The sequence below is a fragment of the Anarrhichthys ocellatus genome, unplaced genomic scaffold, assembly GCF_004355925.1.
Source record: "Anarrhichthys ocellatus isolate YVR2014 unplaced genomic scaffold, GSC_Weel_1.0 scaffold21, whole genome shotgun sequence".
Lineage (NCBI taxonomy): Eukaryota > Metazoa > Chordata > Actinopteri > Perciformes > Anarhichadidae > Anarrhichthys > Anarrhichthys ocellatus.
In genome coordinates, this window is record NW_022280051.1 from 6829181 (window position 1) to 6846366 (window position 17186).

At 43.1% G+C, this 17186-nt stretch overlaps 1 protein-coding gene across 7 annotated transcripts in view; it reads right to left on the reverse strand.

Annotated features, from left to right (window-relative positions):
* Positions 1-997: 997 nt before the first annotated feature.
* Positions 998-17186, reverse strand: part of shank3b (SH3 and multiple ankyrin repeat domains 3b) — a 37629-nt gene continuing 21440 nt past the window's right edge. For 4 of the 7 annotated variants that reach the window (XM_031858951.1, XM_031858948.1, XM_031858946.1 and 1 more), the window contains exons 14-28: positions 16971-17146; positions 16761-16874; positions 16561-16636; positions 15920-16002; positions 14504-14628; positions 14296-14428; positions 13841-13921; positions 13736-13753; positions 13107-13237; positions 12541-12634; positions 11578-12207; positions 10758-11042; positions 8988-10284; positions 8855-8881; positions 998-8240 (exon numbers count right to left, since the gene is read on the reverse strand). In XM_031858951.1, coding sequence (XP_031714811.1) covers positions 7646-8240; positions 8855-8881; positions 8988-10284; positions 10758-11042; positions 11578-12207; positions 12541-12634; positions 13107-13237; positions 13736-13753; positions 13841-13921; positions 14296-14428; positions 14504-14628; positions 15920-16002; positions 16561-16636; positions 16761-16874; positions 16971-17146 — 3865 coding nt within the window. In that variant the 3' untranslated portion in view covers positions 998-7645. Of the gene's footprint in view, positions 8241-8837; positions 8882-8987; positions 10285-10757; positions 11043-11577; positions 12208-12540; positions 12635-13106; positions 13238-13735; positions 13754-13840; positions 13922-14295; positions 14429-14503; positions 14629-15919; positions 16003-16560; positions 16637-16760; positions 16875-16970; positions 17147-17186 lie in introns of all 7 variants that reach the window. The other 3 variants (XM_031858952.1, XM_031858949.1, XM_031858950.1) reach the window with 3 other exon arrangements.

The following is a 17186-nucleotide window of genomic DNA, read 5'->3' on the forward strand; positions in this document are numbered from 1 at the left end:
GAGGTGGGTCTGTAGGGGGATTGGTTCTCCATCTTTAATCTTATCAAATCTATATATATTCTTTTGGGTTCATTTGATAGGAAATTGTAGAAATGGAAGGCTGGAGTTGAACCCGGGACGTTGTTGTTATGATCAGCTACCAGGCGCTCCTACCGCTATATTTTAAGTAGTTTAGCACAATTATTGTCTATCAACTGTTTTATTTCGTCAGCTGAGATCCAAATAAAATCAAATACATTTCTCGTGGTGCTGATTTATCTCATTCTATGTTGATGATATTGATTTGTTTGTATATTGTCCGTGTGCGTCGTGTGAACGGGGCTTCATTGAGCAATCCTGTTGTGTAATGACAACGAAACTTGAACCAGCGACCCTCAAGTCCATGTGTTCAGATTAATAAACAATGATTTATATTTTTAAAATAGGTGGAGAAATGATAAGACCTTACGACAGGGTCAGGCCAGCTGTTTCTCCCCGTTTCCAGTCCTTATGCTAAGCTAAGCTAACCATGATCTTGAGATTTCTTAAGTGGTTTCTGTTCACAAACAGGAAGCTAAAAGCTCATTTCAATCATAATATATAAATTGTTCAGAGGTTGAGGAGGTTGAGGTCCTGAGAGAGAGTTTCTATCTCTGAACTGTGGTGAAACTCGTCAGTCATTAACTCTTCACAGGTCATGACCCGGCTGCTCTGAACAGGAGACACGACACGTGAGTAAGTCAGACTAAAATATCTAAATATTAAGTTGATTACTTTCATTAAGACCTTTTTTGTAACTTTCTGAAAATATGTTAAAATATGCAAATGAGAACTTATATATTTTTTAAATATTCACATTTGGTGAATTTTGAAGAAATCTACAGACAAATATAATATAATATAATAATAGACAAAGTAGTAAAAACAACCCCTGAATGTGTATTTTGGATGTTTTCTTTCCACTAGTCTGAATGAAGATCTCGTAAATGTGAAAGAACCAGTCAGGACAGCTCGAGGGTTAACTTTGTAATAAATGACAGTTTATTATAAAGATTACAATCTGTTGCGTTGCAGAGCTCATCGGTTGTCGTTTGTGTGCTCTTTAGTTTTTAGAAAAGGGAAGAAAAAAAACTACAAGTACACACACGCCACTCACTCCAGAAGAAACTACAAACATACCTTAGAAAGAGGAAGCTAGAGAGGAGGAGGAGGAGGAAGGCAACCATCAAACCATTATAACCAGGTGAATATCAGGAGGAGGGTTTCACACGCAGGTAAGAAAGCCAGGATTCTCAGCCAATCAGCAGGAAGCTGAGGCGTCACCATGGTAAACACTATTGAGATTGCAGTGGCGGCCATTTTGGCTCTTTGTTCCATCTTTTTCAGGTAATTTCAGGACCGTAAACCTAGACTTGTGAAAACGAGCGAAACAAGAAAACCTATTTTTATACGATCACACTGAACCGCCGTCTTCTCTCCATCACTCAGGCTGTATTTGCTTTCTAATGGAAGGAAGTATTCCAACGATCTACTTAGTAAAACTAGCAGTACTACAGTATCAAAACACCCCATTATAAGTAAAAAGTCCTGCTTTCCAAATGTCCCTTAAAAGTGCAGAAGTATTAGCAAAAAAAAGTATTTTAAGTATCAAAGTAAAAGTACTCCGTATACAGTGAGGCTGCTGTCAATGACTACATTTACATGCACAGACATTCTAGTTTTTGCCCTAATTTCAAAAATAATAAGCTGTTTACATGGCCAATGAAAACAAAGGCCAACCTTTGAGTACTTAAACGTCCCTCCTCTTCATAGTTTCATAATTAGTCAGAATCATGTTCACACGTCCACAGAATGATCCTAGAACCTGAACAACATCAACATATCACACAAGTTTAATCAGACATCTACCTCCAGAACATCCAAAGAGAATATGATGTTTACATAACCTGTATCAAATTCACAATATCATCATATTCATAATAATAGTGGAATATTAGTGTGCATGTAAACGTAGTCACTGTTAGCTTATCTCTTATTGTTGATTAATATTACATATTAATATGTAAGCTAGGCGTTAATGTTGTCGTTGGTCGCGATGGATCTAATTTGACTTTTTTACTACTTTATATACGTTTAGTTGTTGAATCTGTAGCGATGGATCATATTTCAAAAACTCATATGTTTTGTTTGTAAAATCTTAATCTTGTTCGTAACTGTAGCTCTTATATAAATGTAGTGGAGAAAAAATTACAATATTTCTCAAGGAAAGTACCTCAACGTTGTACTTCATTAGAGTACTTGAGTAACTGTACTTAGTTACTTTTCTTAGGTGATGCTGTTAGCATCAGCTAGCATACATTTAGCTTAAGTTAAACCAAGAGGTTGTGGAATACGAATAAGCTAAATAGGAACTTCAGAAGACGTCGAATCCGAACGACCTGTTTTCATTTTCAAGGCAGAACTTTTTAGGTAGAAATCAACGAGGAACTACTTTTCCCAGCGGAGGAACACCACTTGACTTCCCTTCAGCACCACGTAATCCGAAGAGACTATTAGCAGCAGGTTTAGCTGGTTTCTGATTGGCTGAGAAATCCTACAACGAGTGAATGAGCTCACGTTTCTGTTCAGGGTTAGGGGGACTTGAGGTCAGAGGTCACATGACCTCTCCGTCGCTGATTTTCACTGTTTCACTGAAGAGAAAAAGGTCAGCTCACTCTCTCATTGTGTACAGTAGACTATAGTCCATTATAATATATACTATACAGTTTATATGTGATATTCACTCGGCGTAAACAGCTACGTTCTCTTTACCTGTGAGACCAAAATTGAGCAACTACCAAAAACATGTTGGAGGTGTAAAGTTTTCACTGGTTTTTATTGGTGTGGCTATGTTAGCAGCTAAAGACATCAGGACGCCTTAAAGAGTAAAGTCTGAATTTACTTAAACTGACGATCTCGTCTACTTCTCTGATTTGTCGGATCTTTCAGGGTTAACAAACACATAATTTAGCAAAAAAGGCTAAACAAGGCTGAACTTTTGCGATGTCAGAGGATCGTTTAATTTTAATGTAATTTTACCTCACAATCGTTCATCTTAAGTATAAATTGATTGTCACAGTAATAACTTTCAAGTCAGAGAAGATATAAAAGCTTTAAACCGCCTGTGACCCAACGACTGTCGGCTGCTTGCTCTAGGTTACGAAAGTAACTTGGGTTCTAAGAGACAACCATGTGAGGTCAGGATGCGGTCAGGGTTAGGCTCCGACTGCCAGGTTGTGAACTGTAATTAGGTACTAACCAACAAACAAAAGCTGAGTTTTAGGTGTTAATAACTTTTGTTGTACATAACTAAAATGTTAAAAAGCTTAACATACGTATAATCGATGAGGGATCGGAAAGGATTCTAAATCGTCTTGATGCGAATAGCTACGCTTGCAATGGACTAGAATAAATTGATAGTATGATGAAGTTACTGTCGACATAATTAATTAACTCATACAAGTTAATTTAGAGTTAGGTTACTCTTTAAAAATAAAAGTTAAACAGCTGGCGTGCGGCTGATTACAAAGGCTGAATATCACACAAAGCCTTAATAGACTACAGTCTACCAAAATATTACTGTATACATTTTATTGTCTACGATACTTTATATATTACACTATAGCTACATTATTCTACCATAATATATATTATACAGGCTATAAAGTCTACTGTAATGTGCTGTACATAGACTACACTTTCTATACCTCTGTGCTCTGCCGTGGGCAGGCAATACTTTTTCACATAAAAGGGCACCGTGAACTTGTACAACTTTGGGATTCATGATTGTGGTTTAGCTTGAATTCAGGTATTTCAGCTGGGAATAAAAAGCTAAATAAACGCAGTAGATTTGTTGTTGTGGAAACAGGCACTGGAACGTTGATTGTGTGGATTCAAGAGGTGAGACGGTAACTTTCAGGCAGGTTATTTAGTGAATTTATTATGTGAGCTTAAGAAGAGAGTGAGTTGTAGCAAATTACAGTTCATGATGATTAGCTCGTTATTAAAAGAGTGAAGAAATACACCTTCCAGTGACTTCAGAGATGTTATTTACGTGCTGTACCTTGTTTATTGTGCAGGTGTAATGAAATAAAAATGAGACATTGCGGGTTTAGCAGCAGTCTCTAATACCACGCTGCGAAAATACTCCACTACAAGTAAAAAGTCCTGCATTCAAAACCTTCCTGAAGTCAAAGTATGTAAGTATTATCAGCAAAAAAGGTAGTAAAGTATGAAAAGTATTCACTACAATAAAATGGAGGTTCGTGGTTTTCAGTAAACACGAAAAATGTAATCTGAAAAGTAACTAACTGGTAAATGGTACCTCAAGTGTGTACCTAAGTACAGTACTTGAGCAAATGTACTTAGTTACATTCCACTACTGCTAGATAACAAGATTCAACATGTAAATGTGACAGCTCGGTCGTTGGAAGGTGCATGTTTTCCACTTTTGATAAAGCTAGGCTAGCAGTTTCCCCTTGCATCCAGTCTTTGTTCTAAGCTAGGCTAAAAGGACCTATAGATGGCAAAAAGAAGCAACTGTTTCTTTAAGAGTTGTGTCCACTAATTTTGTGCGGCCGGACCAGATTTCGCTGGATGTCATTTACTTGCATAATGTGGTGAAACGTTAGCGTGACAGAGTTTTAAGTATAAAGTGCGTCAGCTAGCAAGGCAGGCAGGCTAGCAATAGCATTCCAAAAACTGTAAATGGTACAGCTCGTGTAAAATGCTTGTTTCTTAGGGCTGGGCGATACATCAAGACTTATTGTTGATGATTTCTTTTGTTGTTTTTTAAACATTTGAAGCTTCTATTAAACTATTAGTGTTTTCACACCCTCAAAGAAAAGAGAGACAAAATAGATTTTTGTAATTGTGGTTATATAAATGTAATTATGTTGCGTTAGATTGCTGCAAATAGTTGATTGACCGGTGAAAATGTTTTTTAAAAGCTAAACGCCAACAAATGTGGATTAAAAGCAGAACACTTCGTTGGATAGAAACGCGTTGTGTATTCTCTCACTTTTTGACTTTATAACTGTCTGGAGTTATTGGAAATGTTTGGATCCCACAACTCTGACACAATCCTACGCAGCCTACTTCTACAAATAGCATAATAATAATATTAGTGTAGGCTGATCTGAATCTTTGAATTATTGGCTACAGCCTTATGCGTAGTGATGCAGGTCTTTTTATAACTCCTCCTTAAATATCCTGCACATGAAGCCCTGCAGAATATAATGGGCCCAGCCCTACTTTATTTTCATTAACTTCTATAATTGTTCTTTGACTCGCAGAAAAGCAGCATTTGTTCTTCTGATACTTGTAGTATTTCACTGTGCAGTCATATAAATGTGACTTCCACCCACACTATCTAATGTAACTTTTCGTGAAGCTTTGTAAGCCGGAATGAAAACGTCCTGCATTGTTCTTCATAGAAGTAAATGGGCAACATATTTAGGTGGGACAGCATTTTAACTTCACGTGAACGTACGATACACCGTAATCAGGCATCTTTTAAGGCCTGTTTTTAAACTCTGGGAAACTCTACATATGATCTGGAGGAAACTCCACGTATGGCAGGGAAGAAGTCCCCAATATGGCAGGGAGGAAACTCCATATATGGCCTGTTCCTGGCAAAGTCACCATTACTGCGGGATGGTTATGGCAGGTACAGCCACGCTTTAGATTAGTTAGGAATAATAGAGTTCAGAGGGAGTTAAGCTAAGAGTTGTATGTGTTAGTGTGAGGAAGGAATAGGAGGGGAAGGTATTTTCTGTACAGATGGCTTTAAACAGATAGCACCATGTACAGTAAGCCCTCGATAAGCAGGTTAGAAACCAGTAGGAGCTCTGCTGCAGCTCTCCCTGAAACACACAGCACAAAGTCACACTCATTGACAAATCATCATGAATATTCAAAAAACGTCACCGAAATGACCTCGAAATTCAACTCATTGTCAAATCATAAGGAACTCAAAATCATTTTCCAAACGATTATAAACTCTGTAAGTCATCACCACCACATTATTATTACTTGTTATTCATAAATTCTAAATGATCGGCGTTAAGATTATGAACTCAAAATAAAACACAAATTCTTCATGAGTGATATTTGGAAGAAAAACTAAAATAAGTCACAAGAAAAGACGGAGAAATATCCTCAGCTAATCTCCCCTGATGTTGTTAAGGTAGAGACTTCCAGTCGCTCGCTCATCGTCCAGCTCTGCTCGCATAACAAGTCCAGCTGAACTCGTCTGGGGAAGCAAAATGGCACGAGGAAAATAACCCGTCTCATTGTATTTATCAGTTTGTCAAATCAGCTCTTTGATCAATGACCCTTCACCTGTTCATGGCTCTGTGTCTCCGCTGTGACTAGCTTAGTAAGCTAACGTAATGCGGTGGATGTTATAAACTAGCTTTAATCAAAACTCTGGTATCTTCTTGTGATCCAGATCGGAATACAAAGAAAATAAACTTTATTTAGCGGCTGCGTTACAGAACTCTTTGAATTAAAAAGAAAAGTATTTTGCTAGCTAGCACAGAACGTTAGCAACGGCAGGTAAAATTTCAATTGATGTGAATGGACATGAATAACATTAGTGTGAAACACACTGAAAACATTACAGTTAGTTGATTAGTCAGCAAAAAAATGTGTTCAGCAACCACTTTAATAACTGATTGATTGTTGTCTTTGTTAGGCAAAAATGGCAAAAAATGGCAAAAAAATTGCAAGAAATTTGCTTTTATGATCGTACAATGAATATCTTTGGGTTTTGGACTGTTGATTGGGGTTTCTAAAGTTTCAAAAGTGAAACCGCTCCAAACATTTCTGTTTTCTTGTACATCAAAATGTACAAGAATGATGTTTGGACATACTCAGACCTTATCGCCTTATATTTGGGGTCGTACAAAATGGTATCATTCCTCTGGCTGGTTTTGGATAAAAAAAACATACTAATGAAAATTTTGTGCAATGTAGAGTGGCGTAAGAACATTGTTCTCCGGCCTGAATTGTCGCACTCTTAACTTAAATATTTCCGTCAATACCAGAATCTAATTTTTGTGTTGTGGAGGTCGATGCATTTGGTGGTAAAGTTCAATGTACTTGAACTTTGGCCTCAAAACCTTATGTAATATAAGCAGAGTGCATGCTGTTATGGCTCCTGCAGCTGATCATTCCATTGGAAACGATGGCCATGTTCTGTGCACTGTTTGACTTTGCACTTTTGGCAAGAAAGTTCTGCCAAAAACCTCACAGGATAACTCACTGGGGATCTGTTTACCTTAAAATAGAGACATTTCGTTGAGGGCTTTTACAGCATAAACACGAGGCACTAGACAGTTAACAGAGGTCAAACTAAATCTTGGAGATCTAAAATGACACCAAAGCGTTTTACTGGACACAGACATTGGTGCTACCGGTCCGTTTGGGTCGATCAAAGAGCTGATAAGCCAAAATGTCAGCAAGATAACTCAGAAGGCTGAGCTCCACGTTGGTAAAAAGGTCTAAAGATTCAGTCACTGCTAAGATATTCTAGTCAAAGAGATGGCCTAGTGTCTGACCAGAGGTCAGGGGTTATGAGGTCACAGTTCAGGATGTCTAGAGGTTTGTGGTCAGAGGTGATGGGTCAAGTGGGACCATCCAGCAGCTGTCTGAGCGCCCTCTCGATGTTGATTCGGTGTCCCAGTCTGGTGACGCCTAGCTCCACGTAGTCCTCCTTGGTGAGAGCGGGGAGATGGGAGCCCTCGATCTCGTGCTCCTGGAAGCGCTGGCGGTGTTCGGCCAGGCCCACGCTCTCCAGCCAGTCGCCCACATCGTATTTATTCCACAAGTTGAGGGGCCGCTGCCTCCACGGCCGAAGGGCCAATAGGGGCCCGCTAAGGACGGGGGAGGGGCATGGAGAGGCATGGGGCGAGGGCGAGGGCGAACGGGACCTGGTCCGTGCGCTGGCGCTTCGCATCACGAACCGAACCTCCTTGGGTTCTGAGGGGAGGCTGAGACTGGACGACTTCAGGATGGTTAGACCGCGACCCGAGCTCAGATCTGGCCTTTCAGTGCAAGGGGCGGTGGAGGAGGCGTGCCCTATTGACCTATCAGATGGGGAGGGAGAGGGGGAGGGGCTCCGACGGGTTACAGGGTAGCGGCTCCCCGGTCGGACTGTATAGCTGGCACCGTATCCTCGCTGGGAGATAGTGTGGAGTTCACCAAGACTGGAGAACAACCTGCAACACAGTAAACAATATATGAATGACATTGATATCACTTAGCACAGTTATCAGTTGATTAGTTGAACGCTAACGTGTCCCTAGCACATGTAGAGGACATGGAAACAAAATGTCAGAGCATTGTTTTTGTGTCCTAGCAAAGCTAACGTAACACAGTTTGGATGCTTTGCTCGCTATAGAACAAATCTGGAGAGGCAAAAATGAAACCAATGACATGCTAATTCTTGGCCTTAGAAGTAACGCTGAGGTGCTGCTGGAGATGGTGTGCTTGTTAGTCGGCTATGTTAACATTAGAGCAGTTCAACAGGTGAAACATACATCTTGCGTTATTGCTCTTGCGTTTTTTGGATGCTCTTACGATGGTCGTATGCATACCACATGTTGAGAAACTCAAAGCTTGACAGGCCTTGCTACGGATGCTAAGCTATAATCGGACAAGGGGGGGTTAAGCAAATGACCAATTCCAAGGTTGTATTTAAAAGACGGATGGGACAGTAATTTCAGACATTTAGTAGTTAGTCATCTGCGAAGGTGCTTGTTAGTTAGCTGTTAGGAAACGGAAATCCTCCCGTAGCGATAACGAGAAATGTTTACCAGAGATAAAAACCTACGATTTACTGTCTTCATTGTCCACATATCTGGAACAACACAAAACAGATTCTGTTACAACATGCGCACACATAGACAGTAGTACTCAGATCAGTAGTACTGCAGTATTTACAGAAAAAAGGCTGTTCGTAGTACCTGGCACCTCCTACTGGGGACCTCCGGCCCGGATCGAGGGGACTCGGCTCCTCCCCAAGAGAGTGACTGTCTTTGTTTAGCAGCTGTAGCCGATTAGCCAGATCTAGTCCAGACCCTGCCCTGCCGCTCAGCTCCAGTGCTGATGCCGACCGGCCGCTGAGATCCACGGCTGACGCCGACCCCTGACCTCCCAGTGCCACTGGACGTCCCCCTTCGTCCGGGCCGAAGCCCCGCCGCTCGTCGCGGTCGTCCCCGCCCCCCCACAGCTTCGACCTCCTCTGGAACAGATAGCGTGGCTGCCGTCCGCCGCCACTGGTGGGGGAGGAACAGAGTGGGGAGGAAGGGGAGGAGCCGGACGCGGCAGACGGGAGGAGCTCACTGTCCGATGACTGCTTCAGTAGTGGGTCACGGAGTGCAGAGCGGCCCCGACCTATAGGTGAACGAAGGCGAGGCTTAAAACCAGATGGGGAGGTGACGGGGGAGGAGGGGGAAGGTTGAGTAGCCGGAGGGGAGGAGGGGGAAGAAGGATCAGAAGGGGATGCCAAGGTAATGGAGGGAGGGAGTGAGCTGGGGGAGGAGCTGTCGTGGAGTCGTTCGTCACTTCCTTCCTCCTCCTCGCCTTGTCTACTCAGGGATTCAGTACCACTCTCTCCTCCCCCTCCCTCCCCACCTCGCCGTGGCAACAGGGTGAGGGAGGATGGGGGAGGAAGAGCAGGAGGACTGGCGAAGGCAGCGGGTGGAGTTACCAGGCCAATTCTGCGAAGCTCCTCCCTAGTTTCCTCATCACTGGACGACAATAACGCTGGTGGGAGTGTAACTGTGTAAGCCCCGCCCTCCTCCTCTGAGCTGCCCACTGTGAGGCTTCTCCGCCTGTCAATCAGAGCAGGGTGACTCTCATTGGCCAGCGATGGCAAGGGGGTGGGTCTCCAGCGCTCAGGGGAGGGGCCGGCGGGTGATGTCACTCCTCCCTCGGTTTCTGGACGCTCCACCTGTCCGTCAGGGAACAAGGGCGGGGTTATGTGTTTATGCCTCAGCTCAGGGCTGGTCTGGGGAGTGGTGCGCTTGGTTCGTTGCTCGGGGCTCGTCTGAGGGGTGGTGCGTTTGGACCGTGGCTCGGGGCTACTCTGCGGGGTGGTGATAGGGGTTCGCTTGTGTCTGCCCTCGGGGCTGGCAGCCGGGGTCAGTATGGGTGTAGTGGAGGCAGATATGTGTTTTAGTCTCGGCTCTGGGCTCGGCGTGCGGGCTGTGAGCGCTCGTTCACGTGCAGCAAGCGCCAGGGCGAGTGGAGATGAGGGGTCTGAGGAAAGAAGAAAAAATTAAAGGTGGGAAGTTTTAGGACAGATGAATTTTCATGCTTCATTATATTGTTGGAGTCGCAGATTCCCTTCTATTTTGCGGAGTACCTCAAGGCTCTGTGGTAGGTCTTCCTCTATTTTGTGGAGAACCTGGAGGCTCTGTCCTAGGTTCCCTACTGTTTTGCAGAGTGCCTCAAGGCTCTGTCTTAGGTCGTCCTTTATTTTAAGTTAAGTAATTTCATATCTCGATAACAATATATATATCATGATATCGATAAATAGTCTATACGAAATAACCACATGGTTTTGTATCCTCTTATACGAATCAATCTTCTAATCTTATACAATATGATTAAATTGAAAGACGATAAATTATCAAATTTAATTCTTGCCCAGCCCACTTCTTATTTGTATCTACAAGCTTGATTATTGTCACTTCACACAATGAATCCAGACTCCACAGCTAGAGACTGACCCAGAGGTTTCCCTGTCAACGGGTGGAGGAAGGTGTGAGGCATCGGAGAGGGCGACAGGACCGGAGCCGGCGGTGGAAGCTCGCCGAGGTCGTCCATCGAATGGCTCAGAGTCAGGAGGGGCGGCACCTGGTTCTCTGACCCGGCTCCCTCCACAGACAGGAAGAGAGACGACCTGCGACCCTGAACACGAGAGCGCTCCGAAAGAACCTGCTGCTGGTAAAGCTCCGCCCGACTCGGGCTGCAGTGTCCTCCGTCTACTCTCAACAAATCGAGGTCTTTGAGTCCTAGAAGAAGAAGAAAAAACAGGAAGTTAGACTGGTTGGAGTGACATTAGGAGTCCTGTGCAGGTAACGGGACAGTTTGAGATGACAAAAATGTGTTTTGTAAATAAATGATTATTAAAGAAATAATCATTTAATTTGAGTAGACAAGAATCTGTTTAATAAATGCTACTTATTTGAATTTGTATTGGAAGGTAATTTGCTAACTTGATAATTGCAAAGAGTTTATTTGGGTCACTGATTTACTCACTAGCATTAACCACACTAGCATCCTGGCTATTGCTAGTAGCTAAGACAATGTATACTTTGCTTGCAGATTTCAAGTAAGCTCAAACTAACTAACTTGCGTAATATGAGAAATACCAGGATCACAATGACTAGACTTTAGACGTTGAATGTCCACGTTATCAATGAAGCTTCGAAGTATTTGGAACAGCTCTAAATGTTTTTGCACAAAACTTCTCAACGTGCATCAAGAAGGAGACACAAATATAACTTATATAAAAAGCAGAAAGACAACAGTGAGACGGATCCTGACCCTGCTCCTCCACAGGAAGTTGTTTTAACAAAGGCGACTTCCTCCTCTGGGGCTTGGAGGGCGGAGCCTGCTGTCCCACATTAGCGTACGGGTTTTCTATTGGTCGTCCCCGGCGGCGCGACAGCGGCGAGTGACCGAGAGCGGGGCTTGTGCTGTGGAGAGACAGCGTGGAGGTGTGCGTGGCGGTATGCGTGGCGGAGTGCGTGGCGGTGTGCGTGGCAGTGTGCGTGGCGGTGTGCAGCGTGAGCGCGGCTGCGGCGGCGTGTGCGTCGGCTTGCAGCTGCGGCGGCGTGTCCTGCAGGATGATCATCGACCTCGCCTTCCTCTGCCGCTCGGCATGGGCGTGGCTCCTCGTCGGCGAATCGCATAGCTCCTGGAGCCTCGGCTCCGCCCCCGGCTTGAAGCTGGAGCGGGTGAGCCCCTCCCCTCTGGCTGGGGGAGGAGGTGGGAGGAAGGAGGGAGGAGGGCCGGAGTCTAGGAGGAAGAGCGAGGAGGTGGAGGAGGAGGCGGAGGGAGGAGGAGGCGGAGCCATCTGAGGAGGAGGAGGGATGAAGCTGTCCGTCAGCGAGGAGCTCCGTGGAAACCGACTTTCATTGATCAGAGACGAGATCCTGTCGTCCTCAGGTGTGCCTGTGAGCATGGAGACGTTTCAGTGAAGGTGCCCGAACAAAAAAACATCACAAAATTAAAAAAAATTTACTTAAAATAAATTACAAAATGAACAAATCTCTTCACAAATCAACTTACTGCTTAAGCGCTAATTATTATACTGTATATGTATTGTTTTTGTATGAATAATATATAAATAGTATTTGATACTTAAGTACATTTTTGAATGCAGGACTTTAACTTGTAACATAGTGTTTTTGTGGTATCACTACTTTGACTACTTCCTGCACTGTATATAATGATATTTATCTATATAAAATACTGTGTGTGTGTGTGTGTGTGTGTGTGTCTCACCAAAGCTCTTGGTTCTGGACATCCCTCGAGGTAAAGCCATGGTGCTTTTCTGTGGAGCTGAAGGAGGCACGAGACCCTGACGCTCAAACAGCGACTGCAGATGCAAACACAGACAAACATTTAGTCCAAAAGACTAAATCCCTTCATTCATCTGTGAACTGTTGTCCTTAAACAAAGCTGTGAGTGTTTCAACCAGAGAATTATCATGTGCTTTATGTTAATATTTTGAAGCATAAATAGAGAAATAATTGAAATAAATTGGATAAAAGCCGGAAAAAATAACAAAAATGTTGCTTTAAAATGTTTCTGGATGATGGAGCTGCTACAGTGTTAGCATAGCCTAGTACTGATCGATCCCAGACTTCATTCAGAAAACAAGCATTTTAAAAGTTGCTCACTTGTGGACAGACGTGACAAAACTTGACTTCAGATTATTTACATATCGGCGTCGTGATGAAGCTTTTTTCTGCATCCTTTTGATCAGCAAAGTCAGTTTATTTGGGGTTCATTCAGCCTTCGGACGATGTTTATGACCGTTTATGACGTTGTAGCATCGCTAGTCTTACGTTAATCTCAGCCTGTGTGATCCGGCGGCTCGTTGGTCTCTGTTTCACCGTCGCCGCTCTGAAGTCGTCCGACGGTCGAGCCCTGAGAACTACTTCCTGTTGACCTCCGGCCAACATCTCATCCAGTTTGTCTGGAGCGAAGAGATGAGAGGAAACACACAAAAACAAGATAAACTAAAATAATGAAACACAGACTCATGACATCACAACCACGACAACATGACATCACTACATGACATCATAACATGAGTCACCAGGGCCGTAGACAGGATTTTAGAAATATTGAGTTATTTTTAAAATAGCAGATGGGAAGTAAAAGTGTTGTATTAGTACTATTACTGTAACAGAATATGTATACAGTGTGCTAATAGTACTTTTACTTGTAATAGAATATTTTTAGGACTTTTACTTAACTTAAGGATCTAAATACTTCCTCCACAACTGGTGAGGACATGTGTCAGCTACGGCCCTGACTGTAACATCACTGACACATGACATCACTGACACATGACATCACTGACACATGATGCCATCAGACCAACGTTATCGTCACTGCAGCTTTACGTCAGAACAACAAATAAAAGCCACAAAAACAAACCACTACGACATCATCAGACTCAGTGACTCACCGAAGCGTCTCCTCCTGGCTGCAGACAGAACAAAGGTCAACAACACACACTCCTGCAGTTTGACTTAACTCTGTGTGTGTGTGTGTGTGTGTTTGTTTGTTTTACCTATGTCCTCCAGGTCAGCGGTCATTGACTTGGATCGGAGTGTCAACGAGGTGCTGGGGGCTCGTTTTGGAGGGGGCGGAGCTACAAGACAAGAACCAACCACAAGATCAAGTTAGTGAGAACAAACAAAGTTCAGCGTGGTGTCAACAAACGGTGAACGAAAAACACGCCAGTTTAAAGAACGGGTCAATTTCAGTAACTTAAGACTTTCACCCAGGAAACCGCTCTTCATGTCCCGCATGACACCAAAAGAGTTATTTACATTTTATATATTGAGAAAACCGACTAAATTCGGTATTTTTAAAACTTGACAAACAAGAGATTTAAATTCAAACTAACCTGTGATGCACATCTCTAAATGTAAAACTAGAAACACAATGTTAAGGTTTGATTTCACATCAATGTAACCAAATATAGAAAGAGCCGAATGGATTAGATTTAAATGAATAAAAGACCTTTCTTCCGGATCAGGTTGGTCTCAGATTTCCTGGAAACAGATACGACCTTCATGAGCAGGCGACTTCCTCCCTGTCGTATCAGAGAGACGACCTGCCGGTGACCCACCTTCACCACGTCAGCGCCGTTCACCTGGACGGCACACACACAGGTGAGTCACAGAGCCTTTGATGTTTGATGCCACACGTGAGAGGACGGGCGATGTACCTCTATGAGGAAGTCTCCGGTCCGTAGCCCCGCCCTCCAGGCCACGCCACCCTGGTCCACAGACTCCAGGTACTGCAAGGCGGGGAACGCCGGGGTGGGGGCGAACTCCTCGATGGGGGTCTCGGCTTGAAGAAAGAGGCAGAAAAAAATAGACGATATGTTTTTATACAACTGACTAGTCCTCATTCAGGACTGTGTCCAAGTTGAGGTTTCTTTAAAGGTTCCACATTGTCGTCTTTTTTATAATAAACCAGGTCTCAATGCAACATAAATACTGTAAAAGTATCAAAACCAGGCGGCAACCGCCGCACAATGTGAAACCAGTGCTTCATGTGTTAAAGCTGCATTCTCTCTAGTGACCACCAGGGGGCGACTCCTCTGGTTGTATAGAAGTCTATGAGAAAATGACTCTACTTCTCTCTTGATCTATTACCTCAGTAAACATTGTAAACATGAGTTTATGGTCTCAATCTCTAGTTTCAAGTCTTCTTCAATACAGCATGATGTTCATTTAGTACATTATGGTCCATTTAGAGTCACACAGACCATAAAGCAGGGGATGCTTTAGAGCGGGGCTACACGGTGATTGACAGGTCACTACCACAGACGTATACGCCGTCTCTACGTCACTCCTCCTCAGTCCAGATATGGTCACTTCCTGTTCACTGGTTGCAGAAAAAACAAGATGGCGACAGGGCTCCATAATCCAAGATGGCGACAGGGCTCCATAATCCAAGATGGCGACAGCGAAATCGCTAAACTCGAAACTTCAAAACGGCAGCCCACAAACCAACAGCGCCACTATGACTACGTCTACTTCTTAAATACAGTCTATGATCAAAACGCACAATCCATGGAGGAAATACACCCATATTCAGAAACTGTGCCTGGAGCCAGTGTTTGGTTTGTCCCTTCTGGGCTACTGTAGAAACATGGCGGCTTCGTGAAGAGGATCCACTCCGTATCAGGAGATAAATGACTCGTTTGAAGGTAACAAAAACACAACTATTTGTATTTTCAGGCGATTTTTACAAAAATGAAAACATATTCATTATATTATATTTAATTTCTGCCAATGGATCCCTTAAATGTTACTCACTGTTTCTTCAAGTAAGATTTTCAATGCAGGACTTTTACCTGTAACAGAATATCTTTTACATTGTTTTGCTGCTTTTACTTCAGTAATTAAAGTTAATCTGAGTACTTCTTCCACTGCTACATGATAGGATGGGGGTTGTAGTCTTTCAAGGATAAGACTCAGTGGACTCTGTAGTTATTATGAAACGACACAGCGAGGACTTTATAAAGCTCACCGGTCTTCCTCTGAAGACTTCGCTCTGTTTTAAATATCTTTCTTTTTTCTTTCCTCAACACCTCCGAACACCCACCGCTCGTCCATCATCCTCCTGTTTCTACCTTTAGCTCCTCGGAGGACGAAGCCGAATCCCTCGCTCTCTCTCTTCTGCAGCACGGCCGTCTTCTCCTCGATCACATAGTCACTAACCGACAAATAAATAAGTCAAATCTCAGGTTTATTGGTAGTTTAGATTCAAAAGTAAATTCAAGAATTCTAAATAAACTGTGCAGAGAGTTAGAAAGCTTAAGACAGTTCCAGGGTTTACATTGGGTTACGTTACAGTTCCATTCTAGAATAGAAATATATACAAACAGAGAGAAATAGAAATAAGTATGGAAACAAATATGTGCATCATACTACTTCACTTGTTTACATTTTTGCATCATATTCTGTGTAAAATCTTTACATACTTGACCGATAAAGCTGATTCAGATTAAACATTATATTTGTAGTGGGTACCATGTATTCTGTGTAGTATAAACAGAAGTTTTACTAACATCATGTAGCTCATGAATATCATTGATATCTGTAAAAAAACTATTATTTAACTATTCTTTTTAGTTACTAATTATGATATTTAAAGCAGCGTTCTCAACTGATATTTTGTCTGCATTTTATTTCATTACATATGTGTGTGTTGTCAGTTTAAGCCAATAAATGAACCACCGAACGAACCAGCAGAGTAATGACGGTGTATCACCTGTAGGAGGTGTAGTTGTCATAGGACCCCACAGTGTAATGTCTGAACAGTCTCTTAGTGCGGTCCTCCCTCGTCTCTGAAACATATAAATCATAAGGTACAGTATATATATATAGAATAGGATTCACCAACATCTCATCTGTTTCATATATTGAATGTTACACCCAGCCATAAACATCATTATTATTGTTGTTATTTACCCGTTCGTGAGTCGTATTGTCTCATCTGGACTTCCTCAACACAGTCGGCAGGAAACCAACCGGTTCTTCCTTTAACACTTCCTTCCCAGAATCCTCCTTCACCGATAGACAGAACTGTAGATCCACAACACACAGTATTAAAGTATTACTACTGCAGATATACACCAAAGTACTACCGTCTTCACTGTACACACGGAGCTACAGTCTGACCTTTCACCCTTTCTCCTCGGTGCAGCTGGATCTCTCCGGGCCCCTGGGGGACGTGGGACCGGGTGGCGATGAAGGTGCGTCCCGGTACGGCGCTGTACAGCCTCCTCTTCCTCATCTGGGGGGTCGGTGGAGGGGAGGAGGGGGGGCTGGCCTCCACATGGCCTCCACCGCTCGGGCTGCAGACAGACAGGTCAGGCAGTAGTGTTACCAACTACG